This window comes from Lagenorhynchus albirostris, chromosome X (genome assembly GCF_949774975.1).
Source record: "Lagenorhynchus albirostris chromosome X, mLagAlb1.1, whole genome shotgun sequence".
Lineage (NCBI taxonomy): Eukaryota > Metazoa > Chordata > Mammalia > Artiodactyla > Delphinidae > Lagenorhynchus > Lagenorhynchus albirostris.
The window spans coordinates 40,552,718-40,575,375 of record NC_083116.1 but is presented as its reverse complement, the minus strand read 5'-3'; the positions used below and the strand labels follow the sequence as shown (position 1 = coordinate 40,575,375).

The 22,658-nt window shown below is 37.1% G+C and overlaps 1 protein-coding gene across 1 annotated transcript in view; it reads left to right on the top strand.

The window, feature by feature from the left end:
* The first annotated feature begins 1,523 nt into the window (after positions 1-1,523).
* Positions 1,524-22,658, top strand: part of IL1RAPL2 (interleukin 1 receptor accessory protein like 2) — a 504,586-nt gene continuing 483,451 nt past the window's right edge. The window contains exons 1-2 of the mRNA XM_060138167.1: positions 1,524-1,655; positions 16,435-16,588. Coding sequence (XP_059994150.1) covers positions 1,605-1,655; positions 16,435-16,588 — 205 coding nt within the window. The 5' untranslated portion in view covers positions 1,524-1,604. The remainder of the gene's footprint in view (positions 1,656-16,434; positions 16,589-22,658) is intronic.

Sequence of the window (22,658 nt, the reverse complement as noted above, 5' to 3'; positions counted from 1 at the left end):
CATCTAATAGAATTAAATGTTCTTACATTTGATCCCTAGTGGCCATATATTAAACCCTAAGAACCTACATTGAGGAAGAGAGAAAAGCAATAGCTCACAATCTACATTGTATAATGGGGTTACATCTGAATATCAGAATGGAAGTGTATCTTCAGATGACACAGGCATCACATAGTCAGGAGTACTTGCCAGTAATTAACTTCACTAGAAATCCAAGTAGCAGTCATTTTGATTAACTTAGTTTGTAAACCCAATGGGCAGCAGCCATCTGCACTCCTGTGTTTTGTATGGTGTCTGGCATATTGTGAAATTTCAATGAATACTAAGAAGTACAAATAGTAACAATCATTTGAGGCCATCTTAAAATTATTGGTTGGCATGTTAATCCCATTTATCAGGATTGTTTTTACTTAGTTGTAAAAATACTCGGTTTTGAATTATCCCTGGCACTTTTGTTTTTTAACAGCAGGTATCTCTTGATGTTTAGAACACATATGATTCTGAAATGTCTCACCAAGAGATTTACAGTTGACCTTCTTTTGAGTCTTACCAGGCTGCTTCTGATCTCTTCCTCATACTTTCCAGATTTCTTTTGTGAGGTTGATATCTTCTGGAGTCTAGGTAGAGTAGGGTAGGGAAATGTCATGGGATATATATAGGGAAATGAAGGCAGAATTCAATTTCATAAATACCCTTCTATTATGGGTTAGCCCAGTAATGTCCAATTTCTAAAGCAGCTTTATGGTAAAATTCAATGTTGAAATTCCTTTATAATTCTAGTTTTGATGAATAAAATTAATCCACTCTGCTAGGATTTGTTCTTTGTAGGAACCCAAATTTGACCCCTGACATATCTCAGTAAACACCTTAAAAAGCTATGTGAGTTAATGGGTATCTTCTATATGTTGATCTGTTTTTATTTTTATTTTATATTGGAGTATAGTTAATTAACAATGATGTGCTAGTTACAGGTGTACAACAAAGTGATTCACTTATACCCATACAAGTTGTTGATCTGTTTTTTGGTATGTATCCTATAAAAGAAAATGTTGGCTTAGAAACCAATGGAAAAATTAACAATCCTTGGAATACCTGTTAAGGGACTGGCCATAAGGGCAAACCAGAAATGGCTATAGCCCTAGTTATAGACTTTCTCATAAGTTTTTGCTATCAGATTGTCAACATAGCAATGTTTACCACTGGGAAAGCAGTCTGACTGTTTTACATTTCAGAAGATGGGTACAGCTGCTCTATGTAGCTATCTCATGGCCAGAGATGTCCACATTAGCATTTTGTTCCATATCTTCATGTCAGTTGAAGTAGAAAAATGTTCTGTGTTGTTTCCATGTTGTTTCTGATTTCTAGGCAAGGTCCTAAGTGGAAAAGTCAATATTCTTGAAATATACAGAGTAAAAACATAGGTGTAAACACCCAATAAAGCCATTTTGCTATTTCTCTATCCCTACAGAAACTCGACATATTGCATGAAGGTGTCAATGTCCTTGACTGTTGCAGAGAATGAATCAGGTCTGTGCTACAATAGCAGGATCCGTTATTTGGAAAAATCTGAAGTCACTAAAAGAAAGGAGATATCCTGCCCAGACATGGATGACTTTAAAAAGTCCGATCAGGAGCCTGATGTTGTGTGGTACAAGGTAACTCAGCATGATGTCAAATGCATTTTTTTACCCTAAGTCAATAGCTGGCTTGGGGAGATAAAAAGGGAGAGATTTTATTTTGAGTTTTTGGTATTAGATATTTCACTGAGAAGAATCAGCAGATCCACAGCTAAATAATTCAGAGCTATGATCCCTATATATTACTGGTTTTCATGTACTTCCATCAGCAGGTGTCAGAAGCAATCCCAGCTTCTCCAATGACTAAAAATAAGGAAAATATCCCTTTACCCCAACTCATGAGAGCAAATGGGAAGAAGAGTGAAGACTGAAATAACACATGAAAGAAATTATTTGAGGGACCTAGAAATATTATTCACTGTTAGGAACAAAGGCCCATCTTTACAAGGAATGGTGCTTACAAGAAATAACAACGATTATCATGGTCTATATTGTGAGAACCACTGCAGTCAGTGCAGAGGAGAGAAATGGGCCCAGTGCAGGATATGTGAACACTGGAAATAACGTGTTTATCTGGAAATAAACCACACTCAAAGGTTGTACAGATGAGAGTTGAATGAAGGAACTGTTTACAGAGGTGTGGTTAGGGTTAAGGGAACCAAAAAGGGAAAAAGCTGTAAATTACCGCTCCTAGGTCTAGAGTGGCAAGGGGAAGGAGCTGTATCTCTGGAACCTGGCAAGAGCGGAGCAGGCCTGTCAAGAGCTGTGACCTTAGAGGAGCATATTAACTGTGGAAAACAGAGAGGGAGTGGATAGAATGGACACCCTAACCCCTCTTAACTCCCGCCTTCTGGTTTCTTGCTAGTGTCTTCCCTCCCACCATGTGAGTTCAAAGATAATTCAGAAAGCAAAACCAGGGGGTAGAATCAATAGTCTTCAGCTTCTCTGGGCCCAGAGTAGGTCAGACAAAGGCAGAGCATGGATCTAGGGCAGGAAGCAGAAAAATAAACATACAACCTTTCAACTATGATATTCTGGCTGCGAGCCTGGGGCACTGTGGTTCTAAAAGAGGACTGAGCACCCTTTGCCACCTCTGAGCCACACTTGTTGGCCCATGGTGACCATATATGACTATATATGGTGGCCAGAGGTGACCAAGGGGGTTTTCTGCACAGGTACTGTGCACATTATTGCAACCAAACATACATAAAAGGTAGGACAGGTTGTTTCTGTAGTATCTGACAGACCCTCAGTTTCCAGGAAAGCCTAAACCCTAGCTCCTACAGTTGTCAGGTGCTTTTACATTTGGAAGTTCCTCTATCTTCATGCCTGGGGGAACTCGACAAGAGACAGCAAGAGCATGTCCTGAACTAGAACCTCAAGTCTCTTTGTGAAGTGTCATCCTCCTTTTTTTTTTCTTAATATTCTGACACATAAAAAGGAACATGATGTTCATTATGCATAAATATAGAATATCCATACTTAGTGGGACCCTTCATGCCATCATCAGCCTTGTTAGTAGTTCTTTTTTCTTTAATTTTTTTTTTTTTGGCCACGTTGCATGGCATGTGGGATCTTAGTTCCCTGACCAGGGATCAAACCTGCACGCCCTGCAGTGGAGGTACAGAGTCTTAACCACTCGACAACCAGGGAAAGTCCTAGCCTTGTTAGTATTTCTTAATCACTTACTATGTGCCATTTGCTGTGCTAAGCTTGGTCTCTATGTTATCTCACTTAAGTCTCAATGCAACTCTGTGTGGTGGGCACTATTATCATCATTTAACAGAGGAAAAAACTTGAGTCTTACAGGAATGTAGAGACTTGTCCAAAGCTACTCAGCTAACAAAGCTTCATTTTATATTCAAGGCAGTGTGGTTCCAGAGTCCATTTTCTTAATCACTAACCTCTCCTGCAATAGGCCTGGAGCTAAACCCAGCCTCGATTGCAGGCACTTCTTTAAGATGAGTAAAAAAGGTTTTATTTCAATTTTATACTTCAGGAAGGGAGGTTGACTAGCTCAAGGGTTAGCAGCTAGGAGTAAACTCCAGGTCATCAGCTTTCTCTTACAGTGTTCATTCTATCTCATCTTTTTGTCTTTTCACTAAATTCTTTTTCCCCTTTCTTCACATCTCTATACATCACCATAGTCATTGTCTACCAAAGCAGTTTATTCCTTGGAAAAAGCTAACCCTCACTCTTTCTTAGAAATGGACCAATGATGGTGAAACAAAGGGCTTTTCCAGCTCTGCCTGGATAATAACACTTAATATTTGTATAACATTTTACAATTGATAAATAATAAGCATAATGATAGGTAATATTTATTAAGTATTTACTATATGCCAGACTCTATTTTAAGTGCTTTAGATGGATTAACTCAACTTCTAGTTTCTCAGTCTCAATCTTATGTCTTATGTAGGTATTATTATTATCCCCATTTTACAAAAGACATGACTGGAGACTCAGACGAGTTAAGTGACTCAACAAATGTCACACAGCTGTTTGTGACTTGCAGTTTGGCTCCTGGGCCCTTCCACTTAGCCATTACACTATACAAATGGATCAGGATAAAAAATTAAAACCAAAAGTTAAAGAGTCTGTGAAGCTCCCAAATGCATTGTTAACCCCACTTTTCACACATGGTTTTAAGTAAATCCTTGAAAAATTGACATATTAGGAAAACGTTTCCTTTTTAGCCAATACTTCGATAATCTGCCTTGCTTGCTTTGTAGTCTGTGCATTTCCTACCAGACTGAACATGAAGTGATTTTGCTCTGGCTACAACAATGAAAAAAGGAGGACACATTTGTCTGGAGTTAATTCTGGTGCATATCCAAAGTTAGAAATGTACAATGTATTATCTCCAGTGTTTTAACAGTGAAAAGTATGTGTTGCATGATCCTTTTCCCAGTCTTCTTTTCAAATATATGTAATCTTTAAACTTGTTTACTTTCCAACCATCCTGTTATGGCAGGCCTTTGAGGACTATTCTTCCATGCCTGCAGGTAATCACAGGTGAATAGGAAGGTAGAGGTGGCTCATATGGCACTGGGGCGTGTTCATAAAGATGAATGAGTAAGCCTATCCTGGTTGTCCTTGGAATGTAAGAGATATACATAAGGGGGCTGTAACTCCTCTATCTGAACTCTGTTAGCAAAAGGAAGTGAGGAGAGGGGCTACACTTTCAGCACTTCCTCCTGACGCTATGTATGGGGCTTAAATATTAGAACAGAATATACAATTATGTCAATGCTTTTGGAAACATTTTTGAAATGAGAGATAAAGATTATTTTCTTTATTGAACTAAGAACACAAGAACAACCTCATTATTCACTGAGAACACTTGACACAAGAGTGTAGAGTCCCTTTATCCCATTTCTAAACAAAAAAATTCCCTAACCTTAATAGGACATTAGGAATGAAAATACAAATATGTTCCTTGGGGTAAAACGCATATCTGTGTCATTAGTTACCTCTACTGATAAAAGGCTGATGTTAATGAAGTCAAGTCTTCCAGTTTGAATCCTCATTTTTCTTGCCACAATTATCTTAATTTCAGATGTTTGCCGTTGGTTATAATGGAATGGTTGAGTGCATTATGGATAGGTCAGTGCAAATTCATTCATTCAGTTAGTATATATATACTGGGTGCCTACTATGTGCATGTTGACTATATATCTAATTCATTTTAATAGCTGTATCATAGTTCATAGGCTAGATATAACCTTGCTTTATTCAACCATTTTTCAGATGGATATTCAATTTTTTCTAGTTTTTTAAAAATAATCCAAGTATTGCAGTAAACATCCTTGAAAACATACTTATATCCTTACATCCATGGCGTACAAGATAGGAATGATCTCTGTCAGTTCTATTATTCAGTATTGTTTTGGAGGTTCTAGCTGATGCCATAAGAAATTTAAATGAAATACACTATACAAACATTGGAAAAGGAGGACAAAATAATCTTATTTTTCAGATTGTATAATTGTATACCAAGAAAACCCAAGAGATTAAACAACAACAAAAAAATAGAACTAATGAGATAATTTGATAAGTTAGCTTAATAAAAATATACAAACTATTCAATAATTTTTATTTTTGCCAGTAATAATCGGTTAGATATGTAAAGGAAAAAATGAAATTATCCCATTTACAACAATGAAAAACTGTAAAACACTTTGGAATACATTTAACAAAGATGGGAGGAGACCTATATAAAAATATAATTTTATTGAAGGACATAAAATATAGTCTAAATTAATGGAGAGACAGAACATATTTCTGCATTGGAAGATCTCATAGAAAAAAAGATCAGTTATTCCCAATATTATATAAATAAGTAATCCAATTTGCTAAAATATGAATTTTTAGAAATTAGACAACATGATAAACATTATAACATTCATATGGATGAGTGAATATATCAGTTTTGCAAATGAAATTTTGGAAGAAAACATTAATAAGAGGGGACTTAGTCTAACTGAGACTGAACTTACTGCAAAACAGTAGCAATTAAAATAGTAAGTTTAAGAAAGCATAAATAGATCAGTTAAATAGAATAGAGAATCCAGAAACAGATAAAGTATGTATATATGAGAATTTAGTATATAATAACATATCATTTTAATGGGTTTGGAGGGGGGATAACGCCTTATTAAAAATGATGTGCACATAATTGACAATTCACTTGCAAAAAAATAGATATCTGACTCATACCATGTTTAAGAAAATTGCAGATGGATTGTGAGGAGTTAATTTCATCTCCTAAATAATAGTCTAGGAATGACCATTTCTAAATGCTGTCACTCATTACAATGAGATAAGCTTCCAAAGTTAAGAGCTTTACAGTTATTTATCTTGCTAAACATTCTGACAGTTTTTTCTTTTTTTTAAATGCTAAGTTGGGTAGTATGGAGTTTTTTTTTAATTTAATTTTTATTTTATATTTGAGTATAGTTGATTTACAATGTTGTGTTAATTTCAGGTGTACAGCAAAGTGATTCAGTCATACAGATACATATATCTATTCTTTTTCAGATTCTTTTCCCATATAGGTTATTATAGAATATTGAATAGAGTTCCCTGTGCTATACAATAGGTCCTTGTTGATTATCTATTTTATATATAGTAGTGTGTATATGTTAATCCCAAACTCCTAATGTATGCCTCCCCCCGACCTTTCCCTTTTGGTAACCATGAGTTTGTTTTTGAAGTCTGTGAGTCTGTTTCCACTTTGTAAATACGTTCATTTGAGCTTCTGCTGAAAAATCAGCTGTTAACCTTATGGGCATTCCCTTGTATGTTATTTGTTGCTTTTCCCTTGTTGCCTTAAATATTTTCTCTTTGTCTTTAAGTTTTGTCAATTTGATTAAAATGTGTCTTGGCGTGTTTCTCCTTGGGTTTATCCTGTGTCGGACTCTCTGTGCTTCCTGAACTTGAGTGTTTCCTTACCCATGTTAGGGAAGTTTTCAGCTACTATCTCTTCAAATGTTTTCTCAGGCAGGTTCTCTCTCTTCTCCTTCTGGGACCCCTATAATGCAAATGTTGGTGTGTTTGAAGTTGTCCCAGAAGTCTCTTAGACTGTCCTCATTTCTTTCCACTCCTTTTTCTTTATTCTGTTTTGTGACAATTATTTCCACCAGTCTGTCTTCCAGCTCACTTATTCCTTCTTCTGCCTCATTTATTCTGCTATTGATTCCTTCTAGTGTATTTTTCATTTCAGTTATTGTATTGTTTATCTCTGTTTGTTCTTTAAATCTTCTGGTTCTTTGTTAAACATTTCTTGTACCTTCTCAGTCTGTTCCTCCATTCTTTTTCTGAGATCTTGGATCATCTTTACTATCATTATTCTGAATTCCTTTTCAGGCAGATTGCCTATCTCCACTTCACTTAGTTGTTCTTCTGGGCTTTTATCTTGTTCCTGCATCTGGAACATGTTTCTCTGCCATCCCATTTTGTCTAACTTTCTGTATTTGTGGTCTCTGTTCTACAGGCTGTAGGATTGTAGTTCTTCCTGCTTCTGGTGTATGCCCCCTCGTGGGTGAGGTTGGTCCAAGGTTTTGTGCAGGCTTCCTGGTGGGAGGGACTGGTGCCTGTCCACTGGTGGGTGGCGCTGGGTCTTGTCCCTCTGATGGGCAGGGCTGTGTCAAGGGGTGTGTCTAGAGATGGCTGTGGGCTCAGGACAACTTTAAGCCCCCTGTCTGTTGATGGGTGGGTCTGTGTTTCCACTCTGTTTGTTGTTTAGCCTGAGGTGTCCCAGCACTGGAGCCTTCAGGCTGTTGGGTGGGGCCAGGTCTCGGTGCCAAAATGGTGACCACCAGGGAAGCTCACTCTGAGGAATACTGCCTGGGGTCTCTGCCACCAGTGTCCTTGCCCCTGTAGTGGGCCACAGCCAACCCTTGCCTCCCAAGGAGAGCCTCCAAGACCCACAGGTAGGTCTGGCCCAGGCTTCTATGGAGTCACTGTTTTGCCCACAGTCCCAGTGCACGTGAAACCTTGTGTGTGCCCTTGAAGAGTGGAGTCTCTGTTTCCCTCCATCCTGTGGATCTCCTGTACACAAGCCCACTGGTCTTCAAAGCCAAATGCTCTGGGGGCTCCTCCTCCTGATGCCAGACCCCCAGGCTGGGGAACCTGACATGGGGCTCAGAACTCTCACTCCTATGGGTGAACATCTGTGATATAATTATTTTCCAGTTTGTGGGTCACCCACTCGGTGGTTATAGGATTTGATTATATCATGAAAGTTCCCCTCCTACCGTCCTGTGGTTTCTTATTTGCCTTTGGATGTAGAATATCTTTTTTGGTAGGTTCCAGTCTTTTTTGTCAATGGTTGTACAGCAATAAGTTGTGATTTTGGTGTTTTCATGAGAGGAGGTGAGCTCAAGTCTTTCTAATCTGCAATCTTGTCTCCCAGAAAATCCTGACAATTTTCTTAAAGAGGGAAAAAGAAGGTCATTGAAGACCTTGTAATACCACAGCCCAAATGGCCGACACATTTTGGCTATAAAAATGGTTTGGCAAAATGCTTGGGGTTTTTGAATCCCTTTTGAAAATGTATTGATATTAGTATGTACCTTATTTTGTAACCATAAAATTACATTCCATCCTGAAAATCTTAATCTATTTAACTAGAATTTTCAAAGATACTTTTATCCGGAAGGAATGAGCTAGGAATCCCATGAAGGCTTCAATTTTGTATGCCCTAAAACCACAGTCAGTGACACAAGATTTAAGACCCGTTTATCCTTGTTTTTATTTTTAGGTATGGCATTAGAAATGGGAAAATGGTTATTTATTATTTGCAAATTATAGAGAAGATGGGTTGCTATTTGAGGAATGGGTATTTAATATGTGTAAGAAGCACTGGTCTTTGAGCCTGGGGACCTGGATTCTGGTCACCATTACACCATTAATGTGGATGAGTAATTGGATGACCCTGGGCCTCTATTTTCCCACATATAAAATAGATATAACAATGTATGCCATATATCTCAGACATGTTATAAACATCTAATGACTAAAGTCCTTGATATTTGCTGCTACTATAGAAAGGAAAAAGTTACATAGAAAGCTAGAAGCAAAGTTAGGACATCTCAAACTCCAATTGGGAATTTAAGATTGAGGGTTTTTAAAGTCCTGTTATTCTGTATAATCTACAAACATAAAATGCATCCTTTTTACTTGAACAACTTGATGTGTTTTGGCAAATATATACACCACAAACAAGATACAGAACATTTTCATCATTGCAATTTTCTCCATGTCCTTTTGTATTCAGTCCCTTCCTCCAAGCCCCAGTCCTTGCTAAAAAGATATGTTTTCTATTCCTATGGTTTTGTATTTTCCAGAATGTCATATAAATGGAATAATATGATATGTAGCCTTTTGTGCCTATCTTTGCTCACTTAGCATAATTCATTTGAGATTTGTCAATGTTGTGGTATATAACAATAGTTCATTCCTTTTATTGCTGAATAATAGTCCAATATTCCACTGTAGAGATGTACCACTGTTTAGCCATTCACCCATTGATGACCATTTGCTGCTGGGTTTTGGTGATTAGGAATAAAGATCTTATAAGGTTGAGTTTTGACTGTCCAATTTCTGGATTTATCAAAATGATATGTTTTTGTCAACTTCTATAATTATTGACATGTTTGTTTTTCTCAAATTTAACAGGAGTTTGCTATTGATCTTTCCTAAATTGTTATAAGAATCCAGACTTTAAAGGGTCTTCCTGTGTATCCTTAATGGCATTAATGACATTTGAGGGATAAAAACAGATCAAAGTAAATTAAAGCCTTTTAAGCAATGTCTCTTTTTATAATCTGACTACCTTCTATATATCCATTAGAATGATCTTTTAGAAATGCACATCTGATCATAGTGTGCCACTATTTAAAGCACTCCAATGATTCTATAAAAACTTTTAGTTAGTAGTTCCTTTTTGTTGAGTATTTACAGGGCCTGACACTGTGCCACACATGTTCATTAATTAGCTAATTCAATTCTTAGAACAGTCTTATGAGATAGGTTATATAGTGACAGAGCTGAGATTTGAAACCTGACAGTGTACAAATATCTTAGAATGGAATTTAAGGCTTTTAGTATCTGGCCTCCGCCTACTCATTGCCACTCTCAAGAGAGCAAAACTATTCATATTTTTTTGTCCACTCCATGGTTTTTCACATCTGAGTTCTTCTACACATGTTATTCCCTCTGTCTTGTATGTCCTGCTTGCCTGCCTAACTTTTATATATTGTTCAAAACTCATTTCATTTGCTTATAGTAACCTATCTGTACACCAAACCTCTCTGTCATACCCAGTCTGGTATGATCTAGTCTGGTAATCTTGGATGAGCCAGCATTAGAATGACTTCAAATATTTCTTCTGTTCCTTTTTCACTTTCTTCTCCTTCTGGTATTCCCATTACATTTATGTTACATCTTTTGTACTCCTCTCACAGTTCTTGGATATTCTGTTCAATTTCTTTTCATTCTTTTTCCTCTGTTTTTTAGTTTGGGAGGTTTCTATTGATATACCTTCAAGCTCACTAATTCTTTCCTCGGCCATGTCCAGTCTATGAATATGCCTATCAAAGACATTCTTTATTTCTGTTACAGTGTTTTGATTTCTAGCATTTCTCTTTTGATTCTAAGAGTTTCCATCTCTCTTCTGTTCTTACATATTGTCCACTATTTCTATTAGTGTCATTAACATATTAATCATACTTATTTTAAATTCCCAGACTGGTAATTCTAAAATTTCTGCCCTATCTTAGTCTGGTTCTGATGCTTCTTCTTTCTCTTTGAACAGTGTTTTTTTCTGTCTTTTAGTATGCCTTGTAAATATTTTTAAAAATCCAGACGTGATGTACTTGGTAAAAGGAACTGAAGTAAATAGGCCTTTACTGTGAGCTTTTTTTTATGTTTATCTGGCTAAGAGTCAGGCTGTTTTTACTACTTGCTGTAGGTGTTAGAAGCTAAAAGTCTCTCTGGTGTCCTTATTTTTTACTTCCCTGTTATCTTTCTAGAGATATATTCTTTTTTTTTTCTTTTTTTTTTTTGTGGTACGCGGGCCTCTCACTGTTGTGGCCTCTCCCGTCCTGTAGCACAGGCTCCGGATGTGCAGGCTCAGCGGCCATGGCTCACGGGCCCAGCCACTCCGCGGCATGTGGGATCTTCCCGGACTGGGGCACGAACCCGTGTCCCCTGCATCGGCAGGCGGACTCTCAACCATTGCGCCACCAGGGAAGCCCCTAGAGATATATTCTTAAATAAGGTCTGTGTTGTGCATTTCTTTCAACTGTAATATCGTGTTATTATACAGGAGCCCTATTGATGTGCTGGTAAGGGGTTGGGCAAGGGAAAGCACTCTATAATCCTGTGATTAGATTCTGTCTTTTAGTGAGCCTAGTCCCTGGCCTGTGACCATCATATGTGCTTCTCAGCTTCCTGTAAGACAGGAAAAATAGAGAGGACTGGAGCTGGCTATTTCTTTCCCCACTTCAAAGGCTAGAGGAGGCTGGGGTTGTATATTTCCTGTACCCTACGTCTTTTATGGGCAGGCTCTTTGGGTATATTTCAAAATGGTTTACTTTCCCCATCCTTTTCCAGAAGCAGGATTTTTCTCTGATGTTCAGTCTGAGAAGAACCTGGTGGGGCTCATGGAGGTAAACCTTACAGAAGTGTGGGCTGCCTTCCAAGACTGGGCCCTCAGGGATTTTTTATTTCTCAAGCTAGTTCACACTTAGTCTCCAGAAATTACTCAATTATCCTTTAAGTGTTCCTACCAGTTGGCTCCTGAGGCTGTTTCTGCTCCCAGTAAACTGTGATTCTCTGTATCTACCTGTCTCTCCAGTTTCTGGGACAGTGGCTTTTACTGTGACCTCAATTACCTGATGGAAATAAAAGAAGTTATTGAGTTTCAGTTTGTTCAGCTTTTTTCTTGTTGTTAGGATGGCAGTAATAACTTTCAGGTCCTTTATGTGTCAGATAAGAAAGTAAATCAACCCCTTCATTGGAATGGTAACGTTGGATTGTCTTTTGGATTGTCTCCAGACTCCTATAGAAATATGAATCACATTAACTCCTAATAGTTATTAACATATCAAGATAGTTGTGTATGTAATTTGAAAGCTGGATGCTGAGGGTAATGACAATGATAGAATAATAGTTAATATTTATTGAGTGGTTTTAGCATGTGATGCTCTATATTACAGAGGATTTATATGCATTACCTCATTTAATCCTAATAATTACCCCTATTTGGTATATAATATGATTATCACCAACTTTTTAAAAATAGGTGAAGCAACTGAGGCTTAGATTGGTTAAGTAGTATGCTCAAGAACATATAATTTGGGATTTCATCCCAAGTATTTGAATGTGGGATTTATACTGAACTGCTGTGGGGGTACCAAAATTGAACATTAGGACTGTGAAGATAGAAAGTTAGAGGAAAAGAACTAGGGAGGGGAAGGACTCTCTGCAGTGGGTTATCCTAGGCATTTGGAGTGGAAGTACAAGATTGATACCCAATTCACAATTGTGCTCCTATCTCTTCCATCTTTAAAGTGAAGAAAGTTCAGGTTTCCTACAAATTGTTAGGCAGAGCCTAGATGCTCTGTGGAATAGTTCAGTCTCCAGGGCAAAGGAGAGAAGTTTGGTGTGAGGGAATGGGTGTTAAGTATTTGAAGAGGACCAGAGGGTATGTGATTGCCTTATGGTTGCACAGCTGCTTTGTGTCTGAAATTCAGAATCAGAATAAATATTTAAATGAATCTTCCTCATGTTCTTGCTGTGAGAAATGAGTCATGTGCTCTGAATAGCACTGAAGTAACCATGACTAACAAATCAAACTGATTGAAATACACCTGTGGTTGTGATGATGCTATCTCAGAAGTAGACTGTGAATGTAGTGGTGAATATTTCAGGGTGGGAACTCCAAGATCCAAATATGGCTGGCAGCTTCAAGGGGCTGGGTCAACAGATGTTTCTGTTGAACATCCTAGGCTCCCAACCTAGCAACTGCTGGCAAATAACATCTTCCACTCAGGAAGGCTGGGAAGAAGGGAAGGAAGCTGGAATTTAAAGGCTGATGTGATTTTGACTGAGCAAGGATGTCCTACAGCAAACTGTTCTGTGAGAGGACAGCTGGACCATGAACTGAAGCTGTTTGTTAAACTTAGGTAAAACTGGTCCTCAGCGAAAACTTCCAGTTGATTAAGTTCAATGTAATGGTCTCAGAGGCATTAACTAATAGAGGCATTACACACTGAGGACAATATTAGGGGCCTGTTCCCATTCGAGGTTCTGGTAGTTTGTCCTTACCTCAGATAAACAACCATCTTGAGACTTGACCTATGTGCTGCAAACTTTATTGCCCACCAGTCTGTCAGAATTAAACTAAACAGGTCTGGAGGGAGTGAAGTGTGGTAATGTTGTCTGTCCAATAGGAAAGAGATGATGGGAAGACTGGGGGCAGGAGAGAAGCAGTGACAGTAGTAAGCCTCGCAGCCAGCAGCTTAAGGCAGAGATGCTGCAAATAATGGAGTAAAAAACCTGGAAGACTTCTGAGATTTGATATAGGCACCCAGACGTGGGCAGGATAGCCAATGAGGTAACTTGGTGAAGGATGGGTTGGTGGGGGCAGGATATCATCTACAAGGCTCTTCTGAACAAAATATAATTTCTCTACCCACCTGCTAGGATTAGTGTTGGAGTGGCCTCTTAGGAGCTATACATTTTCAGTGGGTTAAAGTATTACGTTGCTGGGGGATGGTTAACCAATTAGTGAAGATTTGTTCTTATCTGATTAGTCCATTAGCACCAAGTTTCACCAAGTAGAGCCAGACGTTTGGAGGAGATATAATCCAGGATTGTGAAAGTTTAGGGATGAAAAGCATTCTCTGTGTTGGATGACCACTAAATATAGTGCTGCCCAACAAGAGTGTAATGAATAAACTCTGCAAGCCTCTGGATTCTGGTTGTTCATATGGTAGTGTATAGTATCCCTACATGCAGAGTAAAAAACTGAGACCTAAAGAAGTTAGGCAAATTTTCCCAAGATCACAGAACTTGGGTGAACCCCAGATTTTGACCTAGAGCTGTCTTGCTCTGAAGCCAGTTTGCCTTTTTCATCTATACTACATTGTTCCAGAAGGATGGAGGTGACCTGAAGATAACATTTTCCTATAACACAGTTAAAAACAAAAACTCTGTTGGGTACAAGGAATCCTTTATAAGGCTAGATGACAACTTGAAAAGCACTTGGGACTATCTGTATCTATCCCAAAGAACATGTGAAGATTCCAGGCTGTTCCTCATCAGGAGTTATTTTATAATTCCTGTACACTCTTTAGATTTTACTTCCTGGGGAAAAAAAACAAAGCAGTGTGCAGAGAAGATGAAAATGGTCAGAGCTAATTGCATATGGACTTTCCCCCAAAAAATGACATTAGAAAACAATGCCATTTGTCTTTGAATGAAGTGAGTGTGTGGGCTCACTTGCCTGCCCCCACCACTGCTATGTGAAAGTGAAGCAGCTCAGTTTTCATTTTCCTTTCCTCTCAAAATGCCCAGAGGGACCATATTTTTGTTTAATGACCTTCAGAATGATTCTTTAGAAATCTGAGGCTATCAGAGTTGGAAGCAATGCGAAAATAATTGTGGATTATTATTGTATGACGATAGTGGCAGCTGGGCTATTTTTTTTCTTTCTGTTCAGTCTTTCTTTTTCATTTTCCCAGAAACCTTATATCCCAAGGTTTAACTCAGAAGCAAATCTCATATAGGTGATAAACCTTGCCAGACATGGTATGTAATAGAATTTCAGACAGACCCTTAAGTGTTCTTTGGAAAGACCCTAGGGAGTGAAGCAGCTTTATATCTAGATGCCCTAGACAGTATTACTTTTATTTACTCTCTGACAATGTGTGTGGGTAGTTGTATTGGACATAAAGCAAGTGTATCTCTTAAATATTATACCTGTGAACTTAAGTGTCAGTTTTTGTGTTTTGTTTTCACTTCTGTTATCATAACAGAAGAAATTTTGTTACAGTAAAATCTAATAAATGGGTACTCACACTTCCAAATCATTTTACGACATGTGCGCACACACACATGCACACACTCAAGCATGCAGAGCTGGGGATTGAGAGTCAGCACTGATTTTACTTTTACATGAATATTTAGGATGTGTCTGCAGAGGATGGGAGTAAGGGTGGGGAGAAGGAGAGGTAGAATAGATGTTGTATATACCATGGGGAATATGGAAACTGTCCTCAACTATTATTCATGTCATCTGCCTCATGATCAATTTTTTAATTCCTTAACTGACAGATCCAGAATTTAAATGATAAAATACTTCAGTACCCCCTCACACCTATCCCCCACAGCTTCACTGATATTTGCACAGCTTTTGGCCACCACTTTCATTGAACATTTGAGATAAGTGGTAGACAAACTGGAGCAATATGTAAAAAGTAGTCTGAGAAAATTCCCAAAAGACAAAGCCACTTGGCTGAATATTCTTACATACTCTGCTATTGTTGTATCTCTGTCAGTCAACGGAAATGAATCATTCCTTTCTAGTAAAGTCCAATTCCAGTAGCAACACATTCTTACCAGATGAGTAAAAGAATTGACCTCAAAACCCAAATCTTATTATCTGGTCACAGATCACTGAACTCAGAAAATAAGTGGATCATTTCCCCATTACCTTATTACAACAAAGTGTGTCCTCATTTTACCTAGCTATGTTTCTAGAGAATTCCTCAAGCCTCATTTTCTTGATCCCCTTCCCCTCTCAACCTCCTCACAATAGATCTCTTGACTATGGGGAGAGAGACTCTTGAATATTATTATTAGTTTTTACTATAAAAAATAATTAAACCATTGCCAGTGTAAAAGCCAATTAGAATTTTTAAATAATGCCTAAGGCTCCCTTGTTTATATTATGTTGCTAAGTGAACACTATCCTCTTAGAACTCTTAGGACATATTCCTGTCATATAGAAAGAACCAGGGCATTAAAATGCTACTCAGTGACTGCTCTACCTCTTTTGCGTTTGGGGATCTTGTATGCTTTTCTGTTTTTGCAGAATGTCTCTAAGGACATTCTGCTCTTGGGATCAGGCCTTTAAAGTGGTTCTTAGGGTGGTAGTTGTGATGTTTCAATTGGATACAATAAGATGCATTTGTGATGTTTTCTGGTCATTGACGTAACTCTTTAGCTACATATTTTGAAAACTAAAGAGAAGAGTACAAAAAAGTGAAAGTACTAACTTGCCAGTACTAAGACTTAGTGATGTGAATTTTTATTTTTTGCTTACTTGAAAATACTTTCTCTGCAGGAATGCAAGCCAAAAATGTGGAGAAGCATCATAATACAGAAAGGAAATGCCCTTCTAATCCAGGAAGTTCAAGAAGAAGATGGGGGAAATTACACTTGTGAGCTTAAGTATGAAGGAAAACTTGTAAGAAGAACAACTGAATTGAAAGTTACAGGTAAGCATTGGTTTAACCAAATCATGGCAAATGAGATTTTAAGTATAATTTGGTACAGGAAGAAAAAGTTTTCAAACAAAGGGTAAACTAGCTGTGAATTTATAATTAGCTACAAATAAAATAGTTGTGAAACTCACTATTAACAAGTTATACTGATAAGCTATATGTGGAATATGGACAATTAATTTAGGGAACATGGTACCAGTTACTGCATATCTGTTCTCTGCTTTTATGAAAGGTTCTTAACTCTTCAGCGTATCATTGATTGTTACTAAGCGTCTCAGAAGAAATATGCTGGAACCACTTTAGAATGTTGACTTACCCCATATGTGGAGTCTTCTTGCAGGTGAAGGCTGCCTCAGAATGAGGTTCTGTTGGGCTTTTGTAATGAAATCTTCTTGGACTGCATCCAAAATATCATTTATATAGAATTTCTCATAAATGAGTGATGTTATTGTGAGGTTCTAGTGATTCTTAAATGGAGCAACTCCAAATGAATAGCATGCACATGTGTGTTTTACATCAGAAGTACAAGCAAATTGTAAATTAGTAATTCTACTCACAATGGAAGAGAGAGACTCAGAATATTCTTACCTGGTGGAGAATGTTAGTAAGTAATTTTCAGCAAAATAGGACAGACCCTAATGACATAAAGATTATCCCTGACAATGGGTGTGATGGACCTTAAGAAACAGTGTGACAAAAGGTCCACCTACTATTGTGCCTGAGCAAATATTGACTAATTCTATTCTTCTTATATATGTTTTAGATGTATGTGTGTGTGTATAAGTACACACACACATTTTTGTATTGTGGGTGAAATCTGAGCCATGGTAAAATTCGACATTATCCAGACAAGTGTAATATTTATTGCACTTATTAGCTTGAGCATTACCTGTTTAACCATCTAATGTTGACATCAACTAGTTGTTTAGTTACAACATACTCTCATTAATGTTAGGAATATAGATTTTCTTCTATATTGTTTTTGTTTATGGCTAGCTGACCTTTATGGGATAGTGTTAAAATCAGTCTACTAATAATGATACTTGCTTAATAAGTTCATTTGTATAACATATATTTGATTTAGTTTTTGATCCCTGAGAGCCAACTAGTTTCTTTTTTCATCTTTTTCTAAATTCTAAATGTTAACAAAAGGAGTAAAAATAAAAATCAATATATATATACTTTAAAATTAATTAAAAATTAATATATATATACTTTAGTTCATTCTCTATTCTGATACATGACAGTTCTACTTCTTAGTCTGAAATTGTAAAGTACCTTCTGTGAAGGTTTGAATTATTATTTTGATTAGAATTGCACGTTGCTTCTCCATGAGCTTTCAAAATAACTACCGTATTTCGCCAATCCAAATAGCAAAGATCTGCTTTTGTTTAATTTCTGATTCCCTTAGTATGAACTAGACTTCCTGCCTCATTCAAGCAGAAGAGTCAATCATAGGCAGTTATACATCATTCATAAGTGGCCTGACCATGCACAAATCCTTGCAGAATCATCACTTTGACCACAGTCACACAATCCTTATCTGATGTTTTCAGAACACTTCCATTTGGAGGTCATTTAGTAAAGTTTGTAACATTATAGTGTTTAGCTTATATTTTAAGTTGGACCAGAATAAAGTAAATATCAAACCTCTTTTATGCTTCCATCTGTTGGGTTATGGTGACAACACATTTGTTTCTTTAGTTTGTTTTTAGATTCTGGAGCTTATTTTGGGTGTCTTATAAGGCATTAATTCACTTGCCCTAAACTTTAAGAAAAGTTGAACTGGGGATTTAAAATTTCACCTGAACTCTACCTCTCAGAGTTTCTCAGACTTTAATGTGCATCAGAATCACATGGAAGAACCCAGGTATGGTAAAGATAAGGCTCCTTAAATATAGATTCCCATCTCTCTCCTCCAAATTCTAATTTAGTACATCAGTAAGACAGGGAATTTATCTTTTTGTCCTGGGGAATCTCTTGCATGCCTTTCAAGGATCATGCTTTGAGAAATACTAGCTGAGAAAATGGTGCCAAAGAAGTCAGTCACAGGTATGATTCCCTTGTGAGCATGTTAGTTCACACATACACACACAGACACACACACACCAAAACTAATTTTCATAGGTCCCAAATTGTTTCACCTAAGCTCCTAACAGCTGTCATGAAAATACAGAGTTTTGATCACTAAGGGAAATCTGTCAAGGGAGGGTGAGGATAAAACCTCAGCCACTGAAACAGTAATTTATTCATTTGGTATTTAAATAAAAATATACTGAGTATATATTACATACTAGAAAAAAATAATTCAAACTTATCCTTGAGTCATTGTTCATGTAAGTATATATCAAGTTTATTTATTCACAGAGTTCAAATGTTATATTTGATGTAGAGACAAAATGTCTTCTCAGTATGGAAGTTCAAGAGGTTGCTCTGTGAAGATTTATTTTATTTGCAATATTGTCTAAGCTATATTATTCCTTGTTTCCTTGTTTAAAGAGCAATTACTCAGCCATAAAAAGGAAAAAAACTGAGTTATTTGTAGTGAGGTGGATGGACCTAGAGACTGTTATACAGAGTGAAGTAAGTCAGAAAGAGAAAAACAAATACTGTATGCTAACACATGTATAAGGAATCTAATAAAAAAATGGTCATGAGGAACCTAGGGGCAAGATGGGAATAAAGATGAGACTTACTAGAGAATGGACTTGAGGATACGGGGAGGGGGAAGGGTAAGCTGGAACAATGTGAGAGAGTGGCATGGACATATATACACTACCCAACGTAAAATAGATAGCTAGTGGGAAGCAGCCGCATAGCACAGGGAGATCAGCTCGGTGCTTTGTGACCACGTAGAGGGGCGGGATAGGGAGGGTGGGAGGGAGGGAGATGCAAGAGGGAAGAGATATGGGGACATATGTATATGTATAACTGATTCACTTTGTTATAAAGCAGAAACTAACACACCATTGTACAGTTATACTCTAATAAAGATGTTAAAAAAACGAGCAATTAACAGATTGTCCTCTTATATTTCAAAATATAAGGCTGGGATTATTTAAAGAGTAACCCACTTATACTTGTTTTGAGTTTAGCGATATGCAGGCATGGGCTAGGAATATTAATACAAAAATCATAGAGTTGGTTAATTACAAAATCATGTAGGTAGAGGTTTTTAAGATTGTGTATTGCAAGTATGCAAGTTTAAAAAGATTATCAAAATTTTAAAAGATTATTTTCTCACTGTTCTTTTAAATTTATAAATCAGAAATATTTCTTCAGTGAAACAAGTGCTCTCTTAAAGTGTATAGGTACTACTTGCTTTAAATATACCGGTTGTAAAAAGATCTAGTTATTCAAAACTGATTAAATAGAAGGTAATCTTTGGCTTTATGAAATTATTTTTTCAATATAAAAGAATTTGTCATGAGATTTCTTTAAATAGCCAGCTGCATTTAAGTAGGATTTGATTTATATGCAACTTTTCTGGAATCTTAATATTTAAATCATAGAAGACCTGTGTACTGTTATTGTAGACATTTCTTTTTTATACTTTTAGAGGCTGCAGATAAATAGGGAGTGGTTTAACAACATATAGACATGTACAACAGGGTATTTAGGTCATTTGCCAAAGATACCAACAACTAACAGTTGTATTTCCCACAGCATTTTTCAGGTGGATATTTGCTATTTTAAAGATATTTTTTCCTTTATTCTCACATTGAATTTTGTGCAGAAGCCTAGTCAAAGTGATAAGGAAAGAAGGGAAGGTTGACTACATGAGAATGTAGAACAGGTGATAATAGAAGAAGGAGAAGAGGAGTGGGAGAGAGTGGATAAGATAATGGAATAGGGTCTCCTATTATAATAGAGGAGAACGTCTACCTTGAGAAGGTCAATGACAGACATAAATTATAGGGGCTCCCAAAAATGAACCCAAGCAGGAAGCCAATACTAATTAACTCTATTTAGAAGATAATTCACCCTTCACCTAACAAATCATTCATAAATACATGATTTTATGCCTTTTCAGAAAAGCATATTGACTATTTAGGAAAAAAAACACTAATCTGTTCTCTGGTGAATATGCAAATAATACCCCTACTCCTGATTATCTTAGATAGTTCTAGGGCTCCTGACTTGAGACTCTTCACTTATTAGGGATGAGAGACTTCTTAACCCATTGGTGTCTTAATGTCATGGCTAGAAAGAGAGATTTATTCTATGGATAGGTTGCAAAGATTTGCTGCTGGATTACTATAATAGCAGAAAATCAATCTGGTCATGCAAGGTTTGATTAAATTGCAAACTGGAAGCTGGAATCAGTCTTTGGTGAAGATGTTCAAATGCATGGCTTCAGTAAGTGCTTTTAATTTCACTTTGCAAAGCTAAAACCAACTGTAGTGCATTGTTGAAGGTGTCACTTAGACTGTATAGCTTGTTAGGGTAACCTTCCTTTGGTGTGGAGAATGGCATCTGTTTACACACAGAGGAAGCAATTTCCCATCAGATTTGAAAATGGGCTTTTCCTGGCCCTGGCTCTTTGTTCTTTCATGCCTCTACAGTTAATCCTGAGACACTGGGGTGAGAGTGGGTTTAGGAAAAACAGTGGAATTTAAAGATATGGTGGAGAGATGGGGGAATAAAAAGAAGTGGAGATTCTGACTGAGTGATAATAATGCATCAGGAGAAGTGATCTCTAAGCCAACAACTAAGTTATCATAATAGGGGCACCCTGAGAGCTAATGTCTATTGACAGCTTACTGTGAAGGAGACATTGTGCTTAGTGTATTTCATTCATTTTCTCATCTATTCCTCACAACAACCATATGAGAGTGGTTACTATTATTGTCCTCATTTTATAGAATAAGAAGCTAAAACTTAAAGAGGCTATGTCCCAAGGTCACATACTTTGTAATTGGCCAAGCACAAATACGAATCTAGGTCTTTCTGACTCTCAACTATAACTTTTCAACCATCACCAAGCACAAACCATACAATTTCACCCATATTATATACATTGAAAAAGATGCCAAAATATTGATCACAGTGTACATCATCCCACTATAATGACCTTTTTAGACATTAACTATTTGGTCTTCAATTTGAAGTCCCTGCTGGAATTTAGATAACCCTAAAAAGAATACACTTGACATTTTGGAGCCTAGTCCTTAGCTCTCAGTTAGCACCTTAGATGAGATTAGTAGTAATGGGACACATAATTAAATCTGAGCTTAGGACAGTGCCAGGAGAGAAACAAGGAGCAACATGGTTCCAGGAAAAGCAAGAATGTACAGAAGATAGAATTTGCCAGGCTGCATGTTTTGATGCCATGTGGCCCTATTAATAGAAAATCCGTATTGAGAAAAAAAATCAATTCCAGTAAGGTTCATTGCAGTTATGGCAATGATTTCAAATTAGTAGAAGTGAAGAAATAGAGAACAGTCTAGTTAAACAACATTGATTCAATTGGTAAAGACCAATCATCACAAAAATCAATGTCTACTCTGTGCAACCAGGAGCATAGGATCTAAGTTTCTAATGTGGTTCTTGAAGGAGACAGGTAGAGACAGAATTTATTCCCTTTGGAAGCTGTGAAAATTTAAAATATGTTCATTAGGACAAATAGTGTTTCCCCAACTGTGTTCTATGGAGCTCCAATTCTAAGAGATGTTAATGGTTACTTTGGGGAGAGAAAAAGGAAAGGAAGAGAGAATGGTGAGAAGTCCTGTGGCAATGTGTTTATCTGCTAGGTCAAAGTTATATAGCTTTCCTTCTTGCAAGGCATTTCAGGGCATCTTAGTGTATATAATATTCTAATATATATTATAATTTTCTAAAAGGAAGATGGGCCATAGTTTAGAACATTTCCTAAACTGTATGACCACGTAACACTTTTCCCCTGGTTGAGAGTATCTGAAGATGCTGTTTCCACAGAATAAACTGTAAAAAAAAAAAAAAAAAAAAAAAAAAAAGCTAATTGAGTAGTCAAGTGAATACCTGGGTCTACTGGCATCCTACTGATGACTGTATCTCTAACAGTTTCAGTAATATACTTAGCAGG